Source organism: Hoplias malabaricus, chromosome 3, assembly GCF_029633855.1.
Source record: "Hoplias malabaricus isolate fHopMal1 chromosome 3, fHopMal1.hap1, whole genome shotgun sequence".
Lineage (NCBI taxonomy): Eukaryota > Metazoa > Chordata > Actinopteri > Characiformes > Erythrinidae > Hoplias > Hoplias malabaricus.
This window is the reverse complement of record NC_089802.1, coordinates 5,696,219-5,717,129: the sequence shown is the minus strand read 5'-3', so window position 1 is coordinate 5,717,129 and position 20,911 is coordinate 5,696,219. Positions and strand designations below refer to the sequence as shown.

Below are 20,911 nucleotides of genomic sequence, written 5' to 3'. Positions count from 1 at the left end.
AGAGCTAAGCCAAAGCTCCCACTCTTATCCCCAGCTAACTCATTAAAACAGGCCTTTCCTTCCTCATCCTCATGTGCACCCCACTGAGAGAGCTTTGAATCTCCCTTATTCAAGATCTCTTTAATTGATTGAGTGTGAAGTTACAATGCAGAACATATGTATTTCGGCAGTGATACCAACTTCATAACAATGGTTTTCTACTTCCTGAGTGGAATAAATGGCTGTACTACTTGCTTGCAGAGTATGCAAATGTTTGCATATATTTTTACACACACACAGACATACTGATCTGGTCTATTCCCTCAGCTCCACATGAGCACTTTGTTGTTCTATTAATACAGACTCTAGTCCATCTCTCGAGCTCATACTTTGATTGCTCCCTTCCACTTTGTTCTTTAATGGTCTAGTCCCACACAGAGCAGGTATGATTTGAGTGGTGGATCAGACACAGCAGTGCTGCTGGAGGTTTTAAACAGTGTTCAATCACCGACCACTCTGTTAGACACCTGCTTTTTTGTTGGTCCAGGTGTAATGTCAGAGACGGTAGCTGCACATTTTTGTCGGTCGTCCTCTTGTCCTTCGACAGTGGACGCAGGACTCCGCCCACAGGACACCGTTGGCTAGCAGTGTCCAGCTTTAAAACCTCCAGCTGCACTTGCTGTGTCTGATCCTCACTGGTACAAGCAAAACACACACTACCACCACGTCAGTGTCACCGAAGTGCTGAGAATGACCCACCACTCAAACCATACCGCTGTGTATTGGTCCTGTAAAATCCATTTTAAGTTGCCCATTAGCTCCAAAAGACTGCAAAAAAATTGGAGAGATTAAGATAATCTCAAATTTGCAAGTCATAGACATCAATAGGTGCTGGGAATCTTCTCTAGACGATGTTCTGCCAGATCTGTAATTCAGGGATTTACAGTTTCTGCTTGTTGTGGGATTTTATTTTGCCTTTGGAAAGGGAAATGCATGCTCAGCAGAGTTCAAGTGGAGTGATTGGCTGGTCAGTTTACCCTTAAAATAATGCCTGTGGTGTTATTTCTTTACTGAAGTAGTTTCAAATGCAGGAACCAATTAAAAAATAAATAAATAAATGAAAAGCTCATTGCACACGGCATTGTGTTTACAGACCTCAGCCCTCAGACTAAGCCCCTTACAGTGCGCCGTGGTTATATCATTCACATCAGCCTTTTTTAAGTGTCTGTTTAAATTAAAAGCTGTAAATTATCGCCTGCACTGCCCTGCGTCTGCTCCCTCCGTTCAGAATGTGACGTAGTCACTCCCCATCACTCTTTCCCTCGTGCAGCAGCTGCTGGCTGTGGAGCGGGGAGCTGGACAGGGCAGAGAGGGTCAGGTGTTAGAGCCACACTCCTGCACCGCTGGGTTCAGAGATATCACAAACAGCCTCTGTTTTGCTCTCTGCCATTTTACCCTGTTAGAAAAGCTGCCAGCTCGGAGACACAGAATGTTGCCTGACCAGTGCTGCCAACTGTGATCTCCTGATGCCAAGCGTTCATGTGTGTGCGCTCTCAAAAACAACACCCCCCCTCCCCACCCCCCCACACACACACTACAATATCAGAATGTGGGAGTGTGTGTGTATGTTTTATGTTGTGTTATACACTGTTTTCTTTTTTTACACCACAATATCAGCCGTTATATTTTCTGGTGAAGGTTTTCAGATGTCCCTGTGTCGTATGAAAACATCTGTGTGATCAGACTCGGTGTAGGCAGTAGGTCGACTGGTCACCATTTTTGAAGGTGCATGAAAAGAAGCACATACACATGCAGCTGTTTAAAACAATGCAAAATGACTTGATTTCAGGTGTGCACGATGATGCTAACTTTTTAGCTCTCTCTGTTTCTCTCTCTCTGTCTCTCTCTTTTTCTCTCTGTTCTCTTTCTCTCCCTCCCTCTCTCTCTCTCTCTGTCTCTGTTCTTTCTCTCCCTCTCTCTCTGTCTCTCTCTGTTCTCTTTCTCTCCCTCTCTCTCCCTCTGTCTCTGTTATCTTTCTGTCTCTCTTTCTCTTTCTCTCTGTCTCTGTCTCTGTTCTCTTTCTCTCTCTCTCTTTCCCTCTCTCTCTGTTTTCTTTCTCTCCCTCTCTCTCTGTGTTCTCTCTCTCCCTCTATCTCTTTCTCTGTCTCTGTTCTCTTTCTGTCTGTATCTCTATCTCTCTCTATTTCTCTTTTTCTCTCTCTCTCCCTCTCTCTCTCTCTCTTTCTCTCTCCCTCTGTCTTTCTCTCTCTCTCTCTCTCACTCACACACACATCTGGCAGAGAACAGGAATGTTAATAAATAAACCCATTATCACATGAAAGCCAACATCTGGCTCGGATAGAGGCAGCGGTAGTGTGATTGCAGCCAGCCTACGTGTGTGTGCGCGTGCCTTCGCGTGGGTGTGGGAGAGAGTCCTCAGTACTCGGGCGACAAACGTTTCCTGCTCTTTATCAGTGGTCAGAGCTTCACTGATGTTTGGCTTTTCGTAATGACTGGACTACCACTGTTCATCCCTCTTTCTCTCTGTGTCTTTTTACATATTTAATTCTGCACTCTCTAGAAAGCCTCTACTCTCTCACCCCCCCCCCCCCTCTCTCTCTCTCATCCCCTCTCTCTCTCTCTCTCTTTCATTCACCCCTCTGTCTCTGAGGCAGATGTTATCTGGATGATGAGGTGAGAGGTTGATGGGGAGAATAGGTTGTGTGACGGAGGGAGGAGGGTCCATTCCGTGTGATGGACAGTAAAGAGATGGACCGCAGTCCCTTTCACACTCATACTCTCATTGTTTAGCACCTGAGTGTGTGTCAGGGTTTTTGTTTCACACTCTTGAGTGTTTGCGTGTATGCTTATGGGAAGATACAGCTCTGTGTGAGAGAGAGAGAGAGTGAGTGAGTGATTGAGAGTGTTTAGAGGGCATAAGGAGAGAGTAAGGGATTTGCTTTTCTCTTTGAGTGCACCCTGTGGATCATGGCAATGCATTAATCTAGATTACTCTTCAGTTAAAGGTTCTTCATCAGGACTGCGGACACACAGCAGCCATCTCTCTCTCTCTCTCCCCCTCCCTCCCCCTCTTTTAGCCCATCCCTCCTACTCTCCCTCTCATGGGCACACACACACAGCACACACTCAATATGTTATGCATAGGTATCCATACTTCCTCATATTTGCTGACACAGGCATTCCGTTGTGCACACTCTGGACTTATATTGCCTCTAAAGAAAAAGCAATTTTGATTTAGAATAGGACTGTGTGCAGCAACTACACATTAGCTCGGGATCCCCATCAGCAAAGTCTCAGTTTGAGGGGTTTAAAGCTTCCCAGTGTTGGGTGACATTCTCAGTGGAGGGGTAGTGTTTAATTCAGTGTGAGTTTTAATGATTGCTTCGTAGCGATGTTTGTGATCATCACCAGACCTTCACTCGTCAACTTGGAGCCGAATGCAGTCAAATCTCCACAGCAATGTTGGAGTATGAACCATGACCAATTCACCGAAAAGCCCTTAATTTCGGTGGAATCTTCACGCGATCAGATGTTGTTAAACTTTGGATGCCAAGTCTCCGTATACTTTTTAATGCGGTGTTTCTATGTTGCATCGTGTCTCAGGTGCACCTTCCGAGAAAATCCAGCAGCGCCGTGCATATGCGTGAAGTGCATTTGAATGAATGTGTCATGTTGAGTGGATGAAAACCTGCATGTACCGATATGCTGCCATTAAGAGCCTGTGTATCAGTGAGAGAGGAACGCGTGCTGTCGTTCCTATCACGCTTCCTTGTTTACATGACGGTCACGTCTATGCTGGGTCAGGATTTTGATGGGTCACGCATTCGAGAGGTCACGCCTCTACTGGTCACACCTTTTGTTAGTCATATTTGGCATGTGATGCACTTTTATTTCTTCCCCTCCTCATGCTGCTCAAACACCTGCCGAAGGAAGACGCCTTTCTCGCACTAAATCCCTTAGTAAAAGTGTGCGCTGCAGCAGTAATGAGAATTCACTAGCGGAAACACCTGACGGTTAAAGAAACCCAGAGGATCTGACTTCGCAACCTGGCTAAAGCTACCCAGCATCTGCTCTGTGTCTGCTGTCTGTGACTCGAGAGGAGAGCAAAGGAAATGATGGCAGAGGACAGAGGAAGATGAGTAAAGCGCGATGTGTCACTCACCTCCAGATGCAGGTCACTGATGGAGCTGAGACAGAGCCTGCTACTCTGGCCACTGCATGTCCCCCTCTCTCTCGCTCTCTCGCTCTCTTTCCTCTCCCACTCTTTCGCTCTCTCAGTGCAGCAGGACTCCGACAGATGGAAGACATCGGAGGAGAGAGGGCAGATGAAGGAATGAGAGAAGAGGAATAGGACCTGCCATGCACGAACTTGCTCCACAGACGAAAACAGATCGTTAGTCACTTCCTCTCGGCCGTTACACATCCACAGACAGAGGGTGGGAGAGGGAGAGAGAGAGACTCCAAATCGCGTCCAAGTCCGAGCTGCTATGCTGCTACGCTGCCATTTGTTTGACCCGTACCCTCGCGCTGTCGCTGGTTTACACACTCACGCGCACACACACACACTCTCACGCACACACACACTCACTCACACACACACACACACACACACACACACACACTCGAAAACAGACAGCAGAAAGCCAGCTCTCAGCAAAGGCATTTGTTCCCGCGCAGGAGATTCATTCTGTGACTGCAGCTCTGATCACTGAGAGGCTGAGTGAGTGTGTGTTTGTGTGTGAGAGAATGAGAGAGGGAGGAGGGGGAGAGATGTGTGTAAGGCAGTGGGAGGGAGTGTGGCGAGGAGGGTCCTTGCTGGGAAAGTCCATCTTTTAGTGGTTTGACAAACAAACTTATCATAGCATTTATAAGAAGACCTAGTACATAATGTTCTGGAAAGGGAAACTGAAATGAATCTTAATATCTGTTACTCTGGCAACAGAGTTTAAAAACATTTTTGACGTACAAATTACTCAAATTTACTTTTAAAAACCTAGGCTTAAACCATATGTCTAAGCATTATCACTAGAAGTGCCATGGCTGGTTGATGTACTTATACCTAGAGGTGCCTCTGATTTTATTTATTTATTTTTTAAATTAACTTATTTACTTAATTATTTTACCAGCACGTGACACAAAGGTTTGCTAATTTCTAATTTTGTTATTCAGATGCAGAATTATTATTCCAACTTATTGCAAGACTATGTAAAGTTTAAAGAAATATAAAAAATTAAGTAAAATATTAATAATTAAATGAACTTATACGAAACGATAAATGAAACGAACAAAAAGTAAATAAAAGCAAAACAAATGGATGGAGTTTCTTTTTATTTATTTATTATTATTATTATTTTTTTTTTAATATTAAAGTGTGCTTTAATCATTCAGTAATCTTAAATGTATTGGAAGCTTATAAAGTTTGGGGATGTAATGAGAAAAAGCAGCCTCTTCTCCACGATCAGTCACAGATCTGAAAAGTCACGCTGGCTGAACATGTGCTGAGCGTTTGGCCACATTACATGCTCTATGCAAAAAGCACCATCTCTAGTGAGTATTATATGTCAGTAACAGCTTCCCATTTCTTGGTCATTTGACCTCTGAGCTGCACTTTTAGTAGGTGCAAACAATGTGGAGCTTACAGTAAGTGCCAACAGCAGTCAAATGACCGGCTCTTCTAGTGTTAATTTTGTTTGTAAGAATTACACACCCCAGCCATTACATGGATTTCTTTAAAACTTATGAGCACACATGGTTTAACAAAATGAAGATTTGATTGATCATCGAATGGTGTTACTGATGCTGTTTTTCAGTAGAAATACTAGGCTTTTTTTCTATATAATAAAAAAAAAAACATTTTCTGGTCAGACAATTTGCATTTCATTTTAATTTTGTCAGGTGCCTAATACTTTGCTATATAAAATACAGTGACAGCACAATCTCTTTCAGACATCTAACAATTAGGCCAGTCAAAATAATACACTGTTGACTTTTCAAATAATATATGGACATTTCCTCAATCATTTTTGCTGACCTCAGTATCGCCGGCATTTTTGTTCACATAACAATGTCGTCAGTGGAGCCGTCATGTGAATTTGTTTAAACAATTTCTGTTTATTTCATTTTCTTTCTTTCTTTCTTTCTTTCTTTCTTTCTTTCTTTCTTTCTTTCTCTCTCTCTCTTTCTTAATTTCTTTCTTTCTTTCTTTCTTTCTTTATTAATAATATTCAATATTAAAGTTCGTTATCTGAATTTTTTCTGAATGTTTACTCGCACAGATCTAATTTGATCAATTACACTCAGATCATCAGCCTTCAAAATGAACAAAACAACTGTTTAAATGATATTTATCAGAGCACAAACAGAACTAATTAAAAGCGAGGTTGGTGACACTTTGAATGAAGACACTGTCTACAGTCGTAATATCAACAATCGTGAGCTAGAAGGTAGAAGGAGGTTCTGCTGTCGGCTTCCTGCCAGCAAGCGACTTTCTTTTCAACAGCTACAAATTATAATCCGTCCTGTTTGAACAGGCACTTCAAGACTTTAATTATTAGCGCTAAGTGTATGTGTGCTGAACATACCTGAAGTTTCATTGGCAGTTGTGTGTAGGGTTGTTTGCAACTTAGTTTTCAAATGTTTCTGTAAAATGCGTTTGCAGCTGCAGGGTGAGTTCCCCATAGAGTTTAATTAACAGTAGTTTGCCCCAGAGTTTTGAAGTTTTGAAAAAGGTTTTTGACTCTCATTAGCCCCCTTTTCAGCATCTTTGTTTTATTTCTCAGCTCACTGTTACTGTTTTCTGTTTTCTGTTGAAATGAGGCTTTGTCCTTGAATTATGGGTCCTGCTTTAACCTGTATATTTTTTTTATGGTATTCCTGGTCTTTGTGGTTTTCCCTTCCTTCCTTCTTTCTTTTCTCCTTTTCTTACTTTGTTTTTGTCTTTATTTTTATTCTTTATTAATCCAAACATATCTTTTAAAGACTCTGGTGTGGATAAATGTAGCGTTGTCCTGCTGAAGAGAGAATGTTTTGCTTTGGAGCCGCACAAATGACATCTTGTAAGTAAAAGATGACAGAAGATCGAGAAAAACCACTGCTCAGGTTTAACCTTTAACCGCCTGCAACATTATTGTTAATTTGTTGGTGTTTTATTGTTTCTTGATTAACTGCTAAGGTTGAAAACGGTTGTAGTGTTGTAGTTCATTTATATTTATATGTATTTTGAACCCCCCCCCACCTCGTCTCAACTGAATATGTTTGGAGCCAAAATTTAGTCTATTCCTTTATTTTTTGATTTTTATAATGTGTTAAAATAGAAAGCCTTTTGGATCAATCTCTCCTTGCTCTGTGTGTGTCTGTGGAATAGAAAGAGACAGGCAGAGATATTGAGGCTTGTCATTTTGTCATGACATTTTTCATTGGCAAGTGATGTTACTGATGACAACATGCGTACACACACACATACACAGAGATAAGTACCCACACACACACCCCTGCAGTGCTTGCATGTTGTGTGTGGTCTGTCAGTCTTCATGCGAAGTGTGGTGATGGCCACTCTTCCATGCTGTCACCAAGCTCCCCGAGCTGTCATTAGACCCTGCTCAAGATGAGCTGAAGCCAATATTTGAGACTTGTTCACTTTCTGTTCGTGTGTGTGTGTGTGTGTGTGTGTGTTCATGAATGTGTGCATGTGTGCTCATCCTTCTTGTGAAGGCTTTCATAGAATGTCTCTCTGTTTGAATGAAAATGCCATTTTGGTGTCATACAATATTAAAGTGCGTAAAAATTCTGTATGTATAAATTCCTTTGCCAAATACAGTGGAACCTCTACCTACGAACTTGATCCGTTCCGTGACCCGGTTCATAAGTGGAAAAGTTAATTTCTCGAGTCAATTTTCCCCATTTAAAATAATGGAAAAGCAATTAATGCGTTCCAGCCCCAGCCCTGAAAGTCACTCTTTTTGCACTGATATATGTTTACAAAACTCTCAAATTAGTAAAAAAATACATGTAGCGTTACTAAAAATAAAAAAGAAATAATAAAGTTGTGAGTGGTTACACATCGCTACCTTGAAGACGTGACGACTGGCTGGAGGAGTAACACAGGCACTGGCTGTATGACGGGAGGTGGGGGGTGGGGGGTAAGACGGGAGGTGGGGGGTGGGTGGAATAACGGAGAGTAGGCGGTGAATGTGGGGAGACGAAGCGTAGATACGGCTTAACTTAGCACGAATTTCGATGTCTGCTATTTACACTAATGCTAAATTGCTAAAGCTACAATTTGCTAATCTAAAAAGCTCACTCAAGTCTGGGCGCTGGGAGACTCGCCTATTGGGGTCAGTGGCCATTTCCAGGCGCCGGCTCGACGGAGGCTCTTATTCGTTTCTAGAGTCGTGGTTCGTTGGTGGAGGCAGAAAATATTCAAATGCCCAGTTCGTATCTTGGAAAGTTCGTTAGTAGAGGTTCCACTGTTTTCTAATGCGGTCACATCTTTAACATCACTCACTCTCTGGATTTAGGAAAAAACATAAATAAATGACAGCCTGTATATTCGGTATATTTTTGTGTTTCCAAAAATATAATTTCCCTGCTTACATTTATCCACCTGCTAGTGCTAGAGCCCGTTTGATATCACCCCCAGTTAACATTGTGAGTGAGTGTTTTTTTATGTTGTAGCAGTGTCCAGTGTCCTCTTACCCCTCAGGCTGAAAATGCTGAGTCAGAATGCAAATCGACATCAGCTCTGTCCTTAACATACACAAGCTCTCGCACACAGTGCTAAAAGTGAACGCTTGGACCAGAGCCCTCTGGATGCATTGCCCTCGGCCTTGAAGCTGGCCTTGTGAAAGAGCCTGTTCGTTACTGGGCCCTCCACTTTATAAAGCTCTGCATCAAAGAAAGCAGCCTTCAGTCTACAGCATGTCAGAACCTTGCCAGAAAGGAAAAAAAAGAAGGGAAAAACCCTCTCTCAAGGATCTGAATATGCCGTCTTCCTGTAGGGGGCTGTGTGCTGGTGTTAAACACTCTGTTCTTTTCCTTACTGCTGTTCCTTTGTAACTGATCAGTTTGAGATTTCCAGCGCTGTGTTTTAGTGGTTTGTCTTCTTGTAAATACACAGCTGCAAACATGCACCACATTAATGCTAATCTACCAAACAACTTCAAAGACTACTCCATTTGTATTAGTTCATATAATAGTTAATTAATCCACTGGGGGCAGCTGTGGTCTTAAGGTTGGACAGGTGGCTTGGGACCATGGGGTTGCTTGTTCAATCCCCAGGACCCCAAGGAAAAGTTCAGACCCAGCTAAAGTACCCTTGCCCAAGGCGCCTGACCCCAAAACTGCACCTTGGATGCTATGGCTGGCAGCCTGCTGCTCTGGCAGCCTGCTTTCCCCTAACTCCGGCCGTCCCCTATTTCTGGCCACTGCCGTATATGGTGCAATTCCGCTCTCTCTCTTTGCCAATCGCATTGGGTAAAACAATAAAACATAAGTTCAAGCCCTAGTAGGGCATTTAAACATCAGTCTTGCAGGAAATCACATATCTAAACAATATTTAAGTATCTCTAACAGTGTTGTAATTCTTTGTGTGCAAAACTGCATGTGGAACACAACACATTTCCATTTCGCGACAGATATTTACCTCGGTGTAAAAGTTAGCTTAGCGGTTAGCTTCCTTTTCTCTGAGGGGAAAATCTCCCGCCATTTTAATCCTTACATGTAGAGTACGGATACCAACACAGGACAAACGTAGTCTCATTGTGAACCTCTCAAAACCACTGAATGTGGTAGCAACTGTCTCGTTTGACTGTCACAAGCAGGGGAGGTGGCCGAAGTTAGGGGGCGCCAGTAATCTTAGCAGTATTGGCACCTACTTAAACAAAAGCGTTTATATCTAAAAACATATTTTCTTTCAAAGTCAAGCAAGTCTTTGACATTAATCTACACATATTTGACTCCTGAAAAATGTTGATTTGAGTGAGTAAAGTACTTCTGTTTATTTACAGTTAGCTAAGATTTCCAATATTGTAATTAAAATGGCCGCAACTTTACGCTATCTCAGTTACAAGCCAGTTCCATAAGGTGCTGGTACCAATGTCCAGCAATGTTTGGAGAGTTCCCTGCTCTAAACCTTCTGTTTTAGGATCCCTGAGCTGACCAGCTCTGATAAGTAATAAATTTGATAAATGGTTACAGACAATGAGTGCATTGAAACAGTGTTATTCAGATTGAAAAGTAAGTATAGATGTATAAAATTAAGGTTTAAAAACAATATTAACACCTTTTGAGGTAATACGAGTCAGATTTCTTTTTAAATTTAACTTTGTTGTTGATTTTATGTGGGATGTTTTTATATATAGAGGTTTTCTACACACCATGGTGGTGTCATACACATTAGAGCCTTTAAACAGTGCTCTCCGTGTCCTCACTCCCTTATTTATTTACGTTGATACACAATGCCCCCGTCCCCCTGGTGCGTACGAGTTAGTCTTATTGTGTCGATTACTTTCTGCTCATTTGTCATTCATGTTCAGCTGATGGTGATTATATAAATGTGAATATTTAAAGACATTTGATTGATCTTGTTTAGGTGTAAATGTATGAATAAATGTACATATATAAGAACTAGGCTTGAAATAAAAAAAATAGCAGTGCTTACTTGTTTACATAATTTCTTTGCCTTGGTTTATTTCGTTCCTATTTTGTTGGTTGTTAATGGTGTCCTGACATCATCACTCATAAGGAAATAACCAATGGTACCCCACTGCGTAGATCAGTTGTGTATCTGGATTGTATAGGGTTTCACTTTACATTTGTAGAAGTGTTTTTATTGGTTTTATTTTGTATTTTTGTCTGTGTCTTTTTTTAAATGAAAGAGTTGAGTATGTACATTCTTCATGTTGGAAAACGTTGTTTTGTAGTTAATGTTGATAATGTATAAAACGTATGCTATGTTGCATAAACATGCATTTATCTACCTTTTCTGCCTGCTGGGGTTTGGCTGCACATATTCAAGGAGTGTTCCTCTCAGAAGTAAAATTGTGAATAAGGCACAGTACAGGGCAGAGCAGGTTTTCCTATGTGGGAGTTTCCTATGGCTTCCAGCCTTTTGTGGACCTTTTTTTTTTTTTAAACTACATCTATCCATCCATCTACTTAGAACGCACAGTTGCTATGGAAATGTGCCTGGGTGTACAATGCTAATGAAGAGAGGAGATGTGACTCCTGTGAAGACACCCCCCAAAAAAAACCCATCTCCTATTTGAAACTGGATCCAACAAATAAAATTCATCAGGGAGCATCTGCATCCCAGAACAGTGTGTGCTAGATTAGGCTTCAAACTTTGGAACAGACTTCTGTAGGACAGTATCTGTCCAGGGACTTCAATACCCTTGGTTCAGAGATCAACCTTCCTTCTTCTGCTTCTTCTAATATGGTCCTAGTGGATGAAATGGCTTCCCACGACTTCTGAACAGCTGGAGACAGGCATTGAAATATTGAATGAATTGAATTAATATGAAAGTACTCCTTGACGGCTTTGGAGTCAGAGGTGAATTAGTCAGGGGAAGAAAAAAAAAGGCGCATTAAAATGGGTCTGGCTTTCATGCTCTAATGGGGTTGTAATAGTGATGAGTTCTTAGTCTGGTTACACAGGGCTATGGCCAATGGAAATGAACATTGATAAGACAGGACATGTACAGGCACGCCGTTGGTTCTGTTGATGGTATGTTTGTGACAGTCAAATTCTTGCTTCCAAATTTCTATTCACTAGTGCTCATACCGTATACAGTAATCCCTCGCTACTCCTTGGTTCATCTTTCGTGGATTCTCTACTTCGCGGGCCTGTAGGTGACACACTATATTGTTTACAACAGCGGTCCCCAACCTTTTTTGTGCCACGGACCGATTTCATCTAAGACAATATTTCCACGGACCGGACTTCATACGCTCAGGCCTACATTTGCTCGATAATCGTTAATGACGTAATCTAATAAGTCATCCTCAGTGGTCTTGTCAAATGCAAACATCAACACACAATAAATAACCTTTTGTTCATAAATTAATAATCAACAACATCTCTGTAAACGAAATTATTTATTTTAGAACGAAAATCCTTTCTAATAAGAAATAATTATAATAAAAAACTAAACTCGATTCAAGTGACAATACTGGGTCATTTCTATATAAAAGGGTGAACACGTCAATCAAATATTAATAATGTCAATTAGTGAGAGCCCTGAGCTTGTTTCTCGGGGTAATGGGAGACAGTGACACCCCAAGTGTAGTTTCGTTTTGGTTGCTGTCACTGCAGAAAATCCTGCTTCACAAAGATAGGTGGTTGGAAATGGAAGCAGGGCTTTCAACGCGTTTTGGGCGATCTCAGGGTTATTCTGCCTCGATTTTAACCCAGAACGCTGGTACAGTTGTTGTTTGAAACATACTTTTAAGGCCATCGTCATTTGCAATGTCCAGCAGTTGATCCTCTTCTAGCACGGACAGGCTCCGTTCACCAGGTTTGTTTGACAAATGGGTCGCGGATCCATTCTTTCGCCGTCCGTGGGTTACGCATGTATGCGTCTCTGCGTCATTCCGCACAGTGACCGCAAGTCACTTTTCAAAATAAAACATCAAAATATAGACTGATAATCAATTAAAAAAAGAAAAAAATCACACGTTCTGTGCGGCCCGGTACCGCTAAATCACAGCTTAGGAATGACTCTATTAAAGAAACTGATAGGATATCACATGTAGTTCCAGCTGAAAAACATTATAGAACGACTGTTGAATGCAAAGGGTGGGTTGTTAACAGTAACAGGGAGGGGTTTAAAAGTCCAAATACTACTTCGCGGAAATTCGTTTTTCGCGGGTGGTCTTGGAACGCATCCCCTGCGAACAACGAGGGACTACTGTATTCTTATATTGTAAATGATTCAGATTGTGGCATTGTCCATTGCTTTACAAAGTTTACTGATGCATATCATTAAAGCTATTATTATGATCACACATTCCCAGGTATTTCTATGATCTTTTTTTTCACAGTATTAACCATGCTACATTTGCATGACCCTTGTATATGGTTTCTGTTGATGCTCGTTTCATCGAGATTGTTCTTGACTCTCCTTCAGACGGGGGATATGTGCTCTCTGTCTGTGACTGCAAGCACTGTAATGTTTTAAATGTTTACTGAAAGTGGCTGGTGTGCAATTTGTAGAGGGCATGAGTAGCATGTTGAATGAGAATGCTTAAGTTTTTCCTGATGATGAATGATTTCAAGGACACGCCTCACTTTAAATAAGAGCACCTTGGGATATGCGTCTTTAATCCCACTTCCCTTAGGAGAAGCAGTACCTCGTTCACAAATACTCCAGTAATTCCCTCTCATCGTTCTCCCTCCTCCTTGATTTCCTTTCTTTTGTTTTCCCTAATAGCTGTGGAGAGGGTGTAATTGGGCCGTTTTTTTGAGAGTCCGGAAGCTGAAGAGCAGAGCTAGCTGCCCAGTAGAACTCGTTTTCTCCCATCTGTAAAATAAAGATGCAGATAGTTATGGCAAGTTTGGACTGAAAGTCTTGGGTAGGTGGCTAATGATGATAATAACGCTGTGCATTCTCTGGAAAGTCCTGAAAACACTGGTGAACACAGAATAAAAAATATGCAGAGGATTACGTTTTGGAGTCCTTGCACATATTGATTGCACACAGTGTTTTAACAGCAAATGCTCAAGTTAGTAGTTTCTGTCTATAAACATTTAGTAAATCATATTTTAATAATAACAAGTTAAAGTTTTTAACCCTGTACATTCCAGAAAACACAAAACATAAAAAATAAAGGATAAGGAAGACATTAAGAGTTACATTTGCTTAGGTGTATGAGCATTTAAATGGGAATGCATTTGTATAATATCGAAATCTGGACCAGATATTCTGAGATTGCCGTTACAGAGAAATATCCCTTTAGTTTTATGTATACATATATAACGGTGATAGAATTAAAGCATATTTTTCCTCAGTAGCCCAGCTTAGTGTCCCATATCTCAAATGCAATCACTGCTCTGTGGAAGTGAGTTTTTTCTTATTTTAAAGCAATTATACAAATATGGTTTTAATTCCAATTATTGTGCATTTCTTTCTGGACGTATCTAGTAAACCCAGCTTGCCAATTCATGCTATTCTCAAGTGAGTGGCCTCAGAGGTGGTGAATAAATTCACTTCAGCTCTGGGTCGAGTTATAGTGGAATGTGCAATTTGGTTCTGATCTCCCCGTGGTGTGTTTAACCAGTATTAACAGCTGCTGCGCTGTGGGCCATCCTGCTTACAGAGCGGGAGGTCAGCTCTCTGCTTCACAGTACTGCCCCTCATTACAGACCCTGATCAAACATCGCAGCTGATAGGAGGCTCAGTAAATATCAATATTAGCTGTTTGGACAGTGTTCGCAGCTTTGCGGGGCACGGGCTGTCCATCCAAGCTGTGTTTGCCCGTGTCACCGTGGATTTGCACCACAGAGCGCGATGAACTCCAAAGGTTTCCAGCCTGCAGCAGAGACGCTGGGCCAGGTCTCAAATGTAGCGTGCGTCAGCCGTGTCCGAATTCGCACATGGATTCAGGGTGCTCAATTGTCCTGTCTGTGATAGGCTCACCTTGGCTCCGTACGTCACCCTGCCGTGAATCTCCTCACATAGTTAGCAGGCGAGAGCATACATCAGATTGTTTGTGTTCCCAAAATGTGTCAGCAAAGGCTTCCAGAGCACTTTGTGACGGAAGGACATCCTTTTTTGGAGGTTCCTGCTGAGTGTGAGGGAGAGAGAGGGAACCGAGAATATGCTCATGCCTGTGTTTTGCTTCTGCTGAGCTATGTAGGCCATTCCTAATTACCGCTGCAGGATAGAATCTCAAATGAAACAAAAGCAGAAAAATACAGAAACAAGAATGGAAAAACGTAACAGCCACGTCAGTTACAATGCAGAGAGGTTACAGATCTTCCCAAAAGCCTCTGAGCCGCTCTGGAAAGTTCTATCGCCTTTACATTTTGCCAGTTTTGCAGAGACCGTGTGCAGTGGGGGGGGGGTGTTATATAAATAGAGCTCTCTCTCTTGGGCTTTGTTGACTTTGTTATAAGTTGAATTTTGTATTAAGATTGGATAAAATATTAAGGAAATTGAAGAGCCGTGTTGTATAACAGTTTACTAGACACTTCGATGTGTTAAATATTCTCTTTCGCTGTTCTTTTAATGTAAAATGAATGCATTGATAAATAACACATGGTTGGTCCTTTGTTTCAAACGTATAAATCGGGACGTTCTGGATGGTGCAATGAAATTAATTTCCAGAGCGCAGAAAAGGGAGTGTTTTGATTTAGATGAAGAATAGGACAAAATGGACAGCCGCCACCCAAGAGGAGTCCCCATGTGTTGCGGGGGAGACATGCAGTGATAACATTTATTGATTTATTTCCGCTGTTCATAATGTTGCAGCTATTACTGTGCAGATTCTCTCTTTTCTTTTTGGTTTTCATGCTGCTTTGTGCATGGATTGGTCTCGTGTTAATTTCATGTAATATCAACGCCTTCCTGTTTTAATATCTGAGAGAGAACCGTTTTCGTTATCGTCCCACCGGGTACTCCCTGCTGCATTAATTAGACCTAGTGGAAGTTGGAGGAAAAAGTAGAGTTGTCAGCCAGTCTCTCACTCACCGTCAGTCTCTCTCTCTCTCTCTCTCTCTCTCTCTCTCTATCCCCCACTACATCCATCACACTCATGTCCTTTATCTCTGATTCCCCTTAGTGTTATGAAGCTTAATTTTTCTGTCTGAAACAAACAGCCTTCGCTTTGTGTTTGGGAAAACTTATTTAATTTATTGGGGCAGTTAGCAGGAGTGCATCTTTCCTCCTTTTATTGACTAGCGGTCTCAAATTACATGTGCAGATAATTGCGAATGCTAAATGGTTATATAAACCCACCACACTGTATAATGATTATGTTGCAGTAGTCATTTTTTTCACATTTCTAATAAAGCATTTTTTGCCCTGGAGTGTCCATTCACAACTGCAGTGTATGATTTGGCAATTTTTCTCTCCATGTCTGCTTCCTCCAGTATGGTCAGGTGTTGTAAGGCAGTGTTTGAGAAGACAGGCAGGTTAGGTTTTTGTTGCTTATCCAGTTAAAGGTCACGGTGGGTCTGGAGCCTGCCTGGAATCACTGGGCGCAAGGCAAGAACACATCCTGGAGGGGGCGCCAGTCCTTCACAGGGCGAGAGACACTCACACCTACGGACACTTTTGAGTCACCAGTCCACCTACCAACGTGTTTTTCGACTGTGGGAGGAAACCGGAGCACCCGGAGGAAACCCACGCAGACACAGGGAGAACACACCACACTCCTCACAGACAGTCACCCGGAAGAAACCCATGCAGACACAGAGAGAACACACCACACTCCTCACAGACAGTCACCCGGAGGAAACCCACGCAGACACAGGGAGAACACACCACACTCCTCACAGACAGTCACCTGGAGGAAACCCACGCAGACACAGGGAGAACATACCACACTCCTCACAATGTACAACGCCTGCTTTAAAATGTACTTCAGTTACATTGTTGTTAAATGTGTGAGCCTCTACATGTTCTCTTTAAGAATTGTGTGGCTTGGGTAGATTGCGTTCTGCTTTAAGTTCATGGGAGATCTTTAGTGATGACTGCAGTTTGGGTCAAGTAGGATATTCTTTCTTTTACTGATGGCCTTCTCTCTCTCTCTCTCTCTCTCTCCAGGGCAGTTTTGTGGCATGTATGACAGGTACACTCCGGCAAATGGACGATTACCACTACAATCATCTGATTAACACCTTTGGGAAGATGAGGACCGACGTAGTGGTGAGTAGAGTCTTGTGTCACTATAGGGCAGGGAGAAGGAAATGAGACTACAACTTTTTAGTGTATTCTAGGATTAGTGAAATGGTAATGTTCAAAAAAGCACTGTCAAAACACTAAAATAAAACTTGACTAGAGTTCAGTCCTTTCATGGAAAGTCCTCTCTTTGATATTTTGTTATTTGAAGTAAGAAGACAATTCCTTAAACTTCTTTTTGTGGCACCACTTTCTCAGATTGCATCAGAACAAAGCTTAGTAGAAAATGCATTCATCAACTTGGTTTGAAACAAATTGCAGAGGAAAAGAGATTTCCTTTTACTCTGAAACTCTCCTCAGTCTTCATTTAGAATACCTTGGAAAAGCCTATCATCCTCTGACGTTTATGTGGTTATGTTTCTGAAAAGTGTAGTTTGACGGTGTCTGTTAGCTAGCTAGATGTTAGTGTGTGTCTTTTTATACAAATACAGACCCATATATGTTTTTAAAGGCTAAGCACCAGCTCTATGAAAGTGTCAAACAAATAAATAGAGTGGAATTTGAGTTCCTAACTTGTGTTTATTGATAGTCAGAAAACATGTTATTTCTTACTAATTCAAGGAATAAGGTTTAAAAGACCGTTGTCCCCCCCATCGGTGTTCGGAAACTCTAAAAGGCGTCTTGCCTGTGACGTAGATGGTGGACAACAACTCTAGAAGCTGCACTTAATTTAATGCAAAATGACGAAAAGGTGTGTTGTTTTTGGCTGCAATCATTCAATGTACAGTGGGACATCTGTGAACAAATGGCCCAAAGATCCCAAAATATCCAGAAAATGGACTACGTTTGTTAACTTTAAACGGGTACTTTGGAATGGACCATCCGCTCACTCCGTTATCTGTAGCTCATTTCACTGGCGCTTTTCCAACAATATGGGCATGTAAGGACACCAACGAAAGGTGTTCAAGAGCCTCTGTAACATGGAGGTAAACAGGGTAAGGACACTCACTTCGCCTGTTTTAGTTGGTGTTAGTTAACGTTAGCTTGACATGCTAAACTCGGTGGCTCAGATTATACTCGGCTATGTAGCTGCATTACGGAGGTTTATAGTGTCGGATGAATTCGAGTTCGACTTCGATCACATTTACAAGAATAACGGTACCTCTACATTTGAGTTTAGCTTATTGCTAGGCTATTGTCATGAATAATGTTGGTTATTTAGCTAGATACTGTCATAACAGTCAGTCATAACGGTGTTTTACCGCGGCGTTGTTCAGCTGTTGTCCACCAGTGACGTCACGGTTGCTGCTGAGTGTAATTCACGTTTACAGTACAGTCGTGAAATCGAGTCTCACACATTTCTCGCTCACTCACTTAAACACAACTCCCACGGCGTCTGCAAACACTCTCCTTGTCTCTCTCTCACAGACAAACACACACGACTCTATCACACTCTCCACTAAGCGAGAGTCCTCCACCCCGTGATCCCGAAGTTCCTTAGTGCAGTAAACCAGCAGAGGACCCGGCGTAGCCGCTACAGAGGCTCTGTTCTCACTATTACAGCTCTGTGGAACATCACAGTCATTTAGAAGCTGTATTTTTAAGGTAGAAATACTGCATAGTGTTCCTTTAAGGATATTATTAAGTCCCTGTATGTTAAAAAATTAAAGCCTTGACATAAGAGTTTATGCGCAATGAATAGAAACTGTATCATTCTGAAATTATAATGTATTATGTAGTTGAATGCTCTCAGGCAGGAAGGGCTATTAGGCGTGCAAATTAGGCAGCATTGCAGTGGCGGAACACTCATGCCAGTTTCTTCCTGTGTAATTTAAGGGCTGTGTGTGGAGAAAGTTGGAGGTGAGAGAGTTGTTTATCAGTTTGCGAGTCTGCTGAGCCTATTAGAGTAATGCAGACAGGCCTTCTGCTGGGCTTTGGATTGACTGGGTTTGGCTGCACTCTCCTGGCACTGATGCAGAATATGTTAGCAAAAATTTGCCGCATTTCTGACAAGCTTGACCAATAAAACAGAGCACAAAAATGATTGCAAAATTTCTTGTTGTTCTTTTTTCTTTTCTTTCATAAATAACATACATTTAAAAAATAATCTGCTGCTGCTGACAGACCTTTACATTCAGTCGCACTATGAGCCCCTCAGAAAAAACGAGCAGTGTCACATGTTCCTGTCGTTAAAGACTGCGAAGGAGATGCATGACCCATCGCAAATATAATTTCTGTATCTGTGTGTGTCTTCTAGGATTTCTTAATGGAAACATTTATCATGTTCAAAGATCTCATCGGGAAGAACGTGTACCCTGCGGACTGGGTCATCATGAACACAATGCAGAACAAGTAAGTACAGCCTGCAACTTTGTTTCAGTCTGATATACTGATCTAGTATCAGTTCCTTCGCATCAGCTTGGATGTGTTCTTTTAGAAGTTGTAGGCACACACTGATCCTGAGTCAGCAGTTATGGAACATAATACAGTACTAACTTGGTTCAGCCTGGTTTCTGTGTGTGGATTTTGTTCTGTAGATAGTCAGATAGTCACCAGTGTCACTGCAAGGCTTTATGTTTTAAAGCAATGCAAAGTGTAATTAACTAAAGTCCCAGATAATGTAAAGATGTGGAGGAAGAAAATGAAGGTTGAGGGGGTTCGATGATAGATATGAGAATTAAAGGAAGGACGAAAACGTAGATAATTTACACAAGATTGCATTCGTTCTCTCTCTCTCCCCTTTCTCTCTCTCTCTCTCTATCTCCCCCCTCTCTCTCCCCCTCTCTCTCTCTCCTCTCTCTCTCTCCTCTCTCTCTCTCTCTATCTCCCCCTCTCTCTATCTCCCCCTCTCTCTCTCCTCTCTCTCTCTCTCCCTCTCTTCCCCCCTCTCTCTCCCTCTTTCTCCCCCTTTCTCTCCCTTTCTCCCCCTCTCTCTCCCTCTTTCTCCCCCCTCTCTCTCCCTTTTTCTCCCCCCTCTGTCTCTCCTCTCTCTCCCCCTCTCTCCCTCTTTCTCCCCCTCTCCCCCTCTCTCCCCTTTTCTCCCCCTCTCCCACTCTCTCCCCTTTTCTCCCCCCCTCTCTCCCTCTTTCTCCCCCTCTCCCCTCTCTCTCTCCCTCTCCCCTCTCTCTCTCCCTTTTTGTCCCCCTCTCTCTCTCCCTCTTTCTCCCCCCCTCTCTCCCTATCCCTCTCTCCCTCTCTTTCTCCTCCTCTCTTTCTCTCTCCTTCTTTCTCTCTCCGCTCCCCCCCCTCTCTCTCTCTCTCTCCCTCTTTCTCCCCCCCCTTTCTCACTCTCTCTCTCCCTCTCCCCCCCCTCCCTCTTTCTCCCCCTCTCCCTCTCTCCCTCTCTTCCCCCCTTCTCCCTCTTTCTCCCCCTCTCCCTCTCTCCCTCTCTTCCCCCCTCTCTCTCCCTCTCCCTCCCCCTCTCTCTCTCCCTCTCCCTTCCCCCTCTCTCTCTCCCTCTCCCTTCCCCCTCTCTCTCTCCCTCTCCCTTCCCCCTCTCTCTCTCTCTCCCTCTTTCTCCCCTCTCTCTCTCTCCCTCTTTCTCCCCCCTCTCTCTCTCCCTCTTCCTCCCCCCTCTCTCTCTCCCTCTCCCTTCCCCCCCTCTCTCTCTCTCCCTCTTTCTCTCTCCCTCTTTCTCCCCTCTCTCTCTCCTTCCCCCCTCTCCCTCTATCATGCTCTCTCTCTCTCCCTCTCTCTATCACACACACACTACCCCATCACCCCCACTTTCCGTTGCTTAGGAACGATACTCGGAAATGGCCGATGGATGTTTTGCAACTCCCCTTACCAATCTGTAGATGTAAATGGCAGGGGCAGACACATGGCCTCTGCTCTAGCTTCATCAGATGTGCGGTGGCTACAGAAAACAATGGCATGAATTATAAATACCTCACGTTGTAATCTCCAGACTTTCTCCTTACGCCGCACGCTCACACTTTGTTGCCTGTTTTGTTTTGTTTTATTAATGTTCCTTTCTGGTGGAGCCCTCCGCCTGGTGAGAGACAGAAGTACGTAGGAAAAGAGGCTTCGATACGTTTTCGTCAGAAGGATGAACTCGAGCTTAATAAAGGGTG

At 42.7% G+C, this 20,911-nt stretch overlaps 2 protein-coding genes across 4 annotated transcripts in view; one reads left to right on the top strand and one right to left on the bottom strand.

Annotated features, from left to right (window-relative positions):
- The window catches only part of LOC136690772 (inhibitory synaptic factor 2A), a 34,154-nt gene extending 29,461 nt beyond the window's left edge, over nucleotides 1-4,693 (bottom strand). The window contains exon 1 of the mRNA XM_066662747.1: nucleotides 4,163-4,693. The gene's annotated coding sequence lies outside the window, so the exon portion shown is untranslated. The remainder of the gene's footprint in view (nucleotides 1-4,162) is intronic.
- Nucleotides 1-20,911, top strand: part of dock1 (dedicator of cytokinesis 1) — a 258,525-nt gene that overhangs the window by 145,146 nt on the left and 92,468 nt on the right. For all 3 annotated transcript variants that reach the window (XM_066662743.1, XM_066662745.1, XM_066662746.1), the window contains 2 exons: nucleotides 16,764-16,865; nucleotides 19,096-19,190. In XM_066662743.1, the coding sequence (XP_066518840.1) occupies nucleotides 16,764-16,865; nucleotides 19,096-19,190 (197 nt within the window). The remainder of the gene's footprint in view (nucleotides 1-16,763; nucleotides 16,866-19,095; nucleotides 19,191-20,911) is intronic.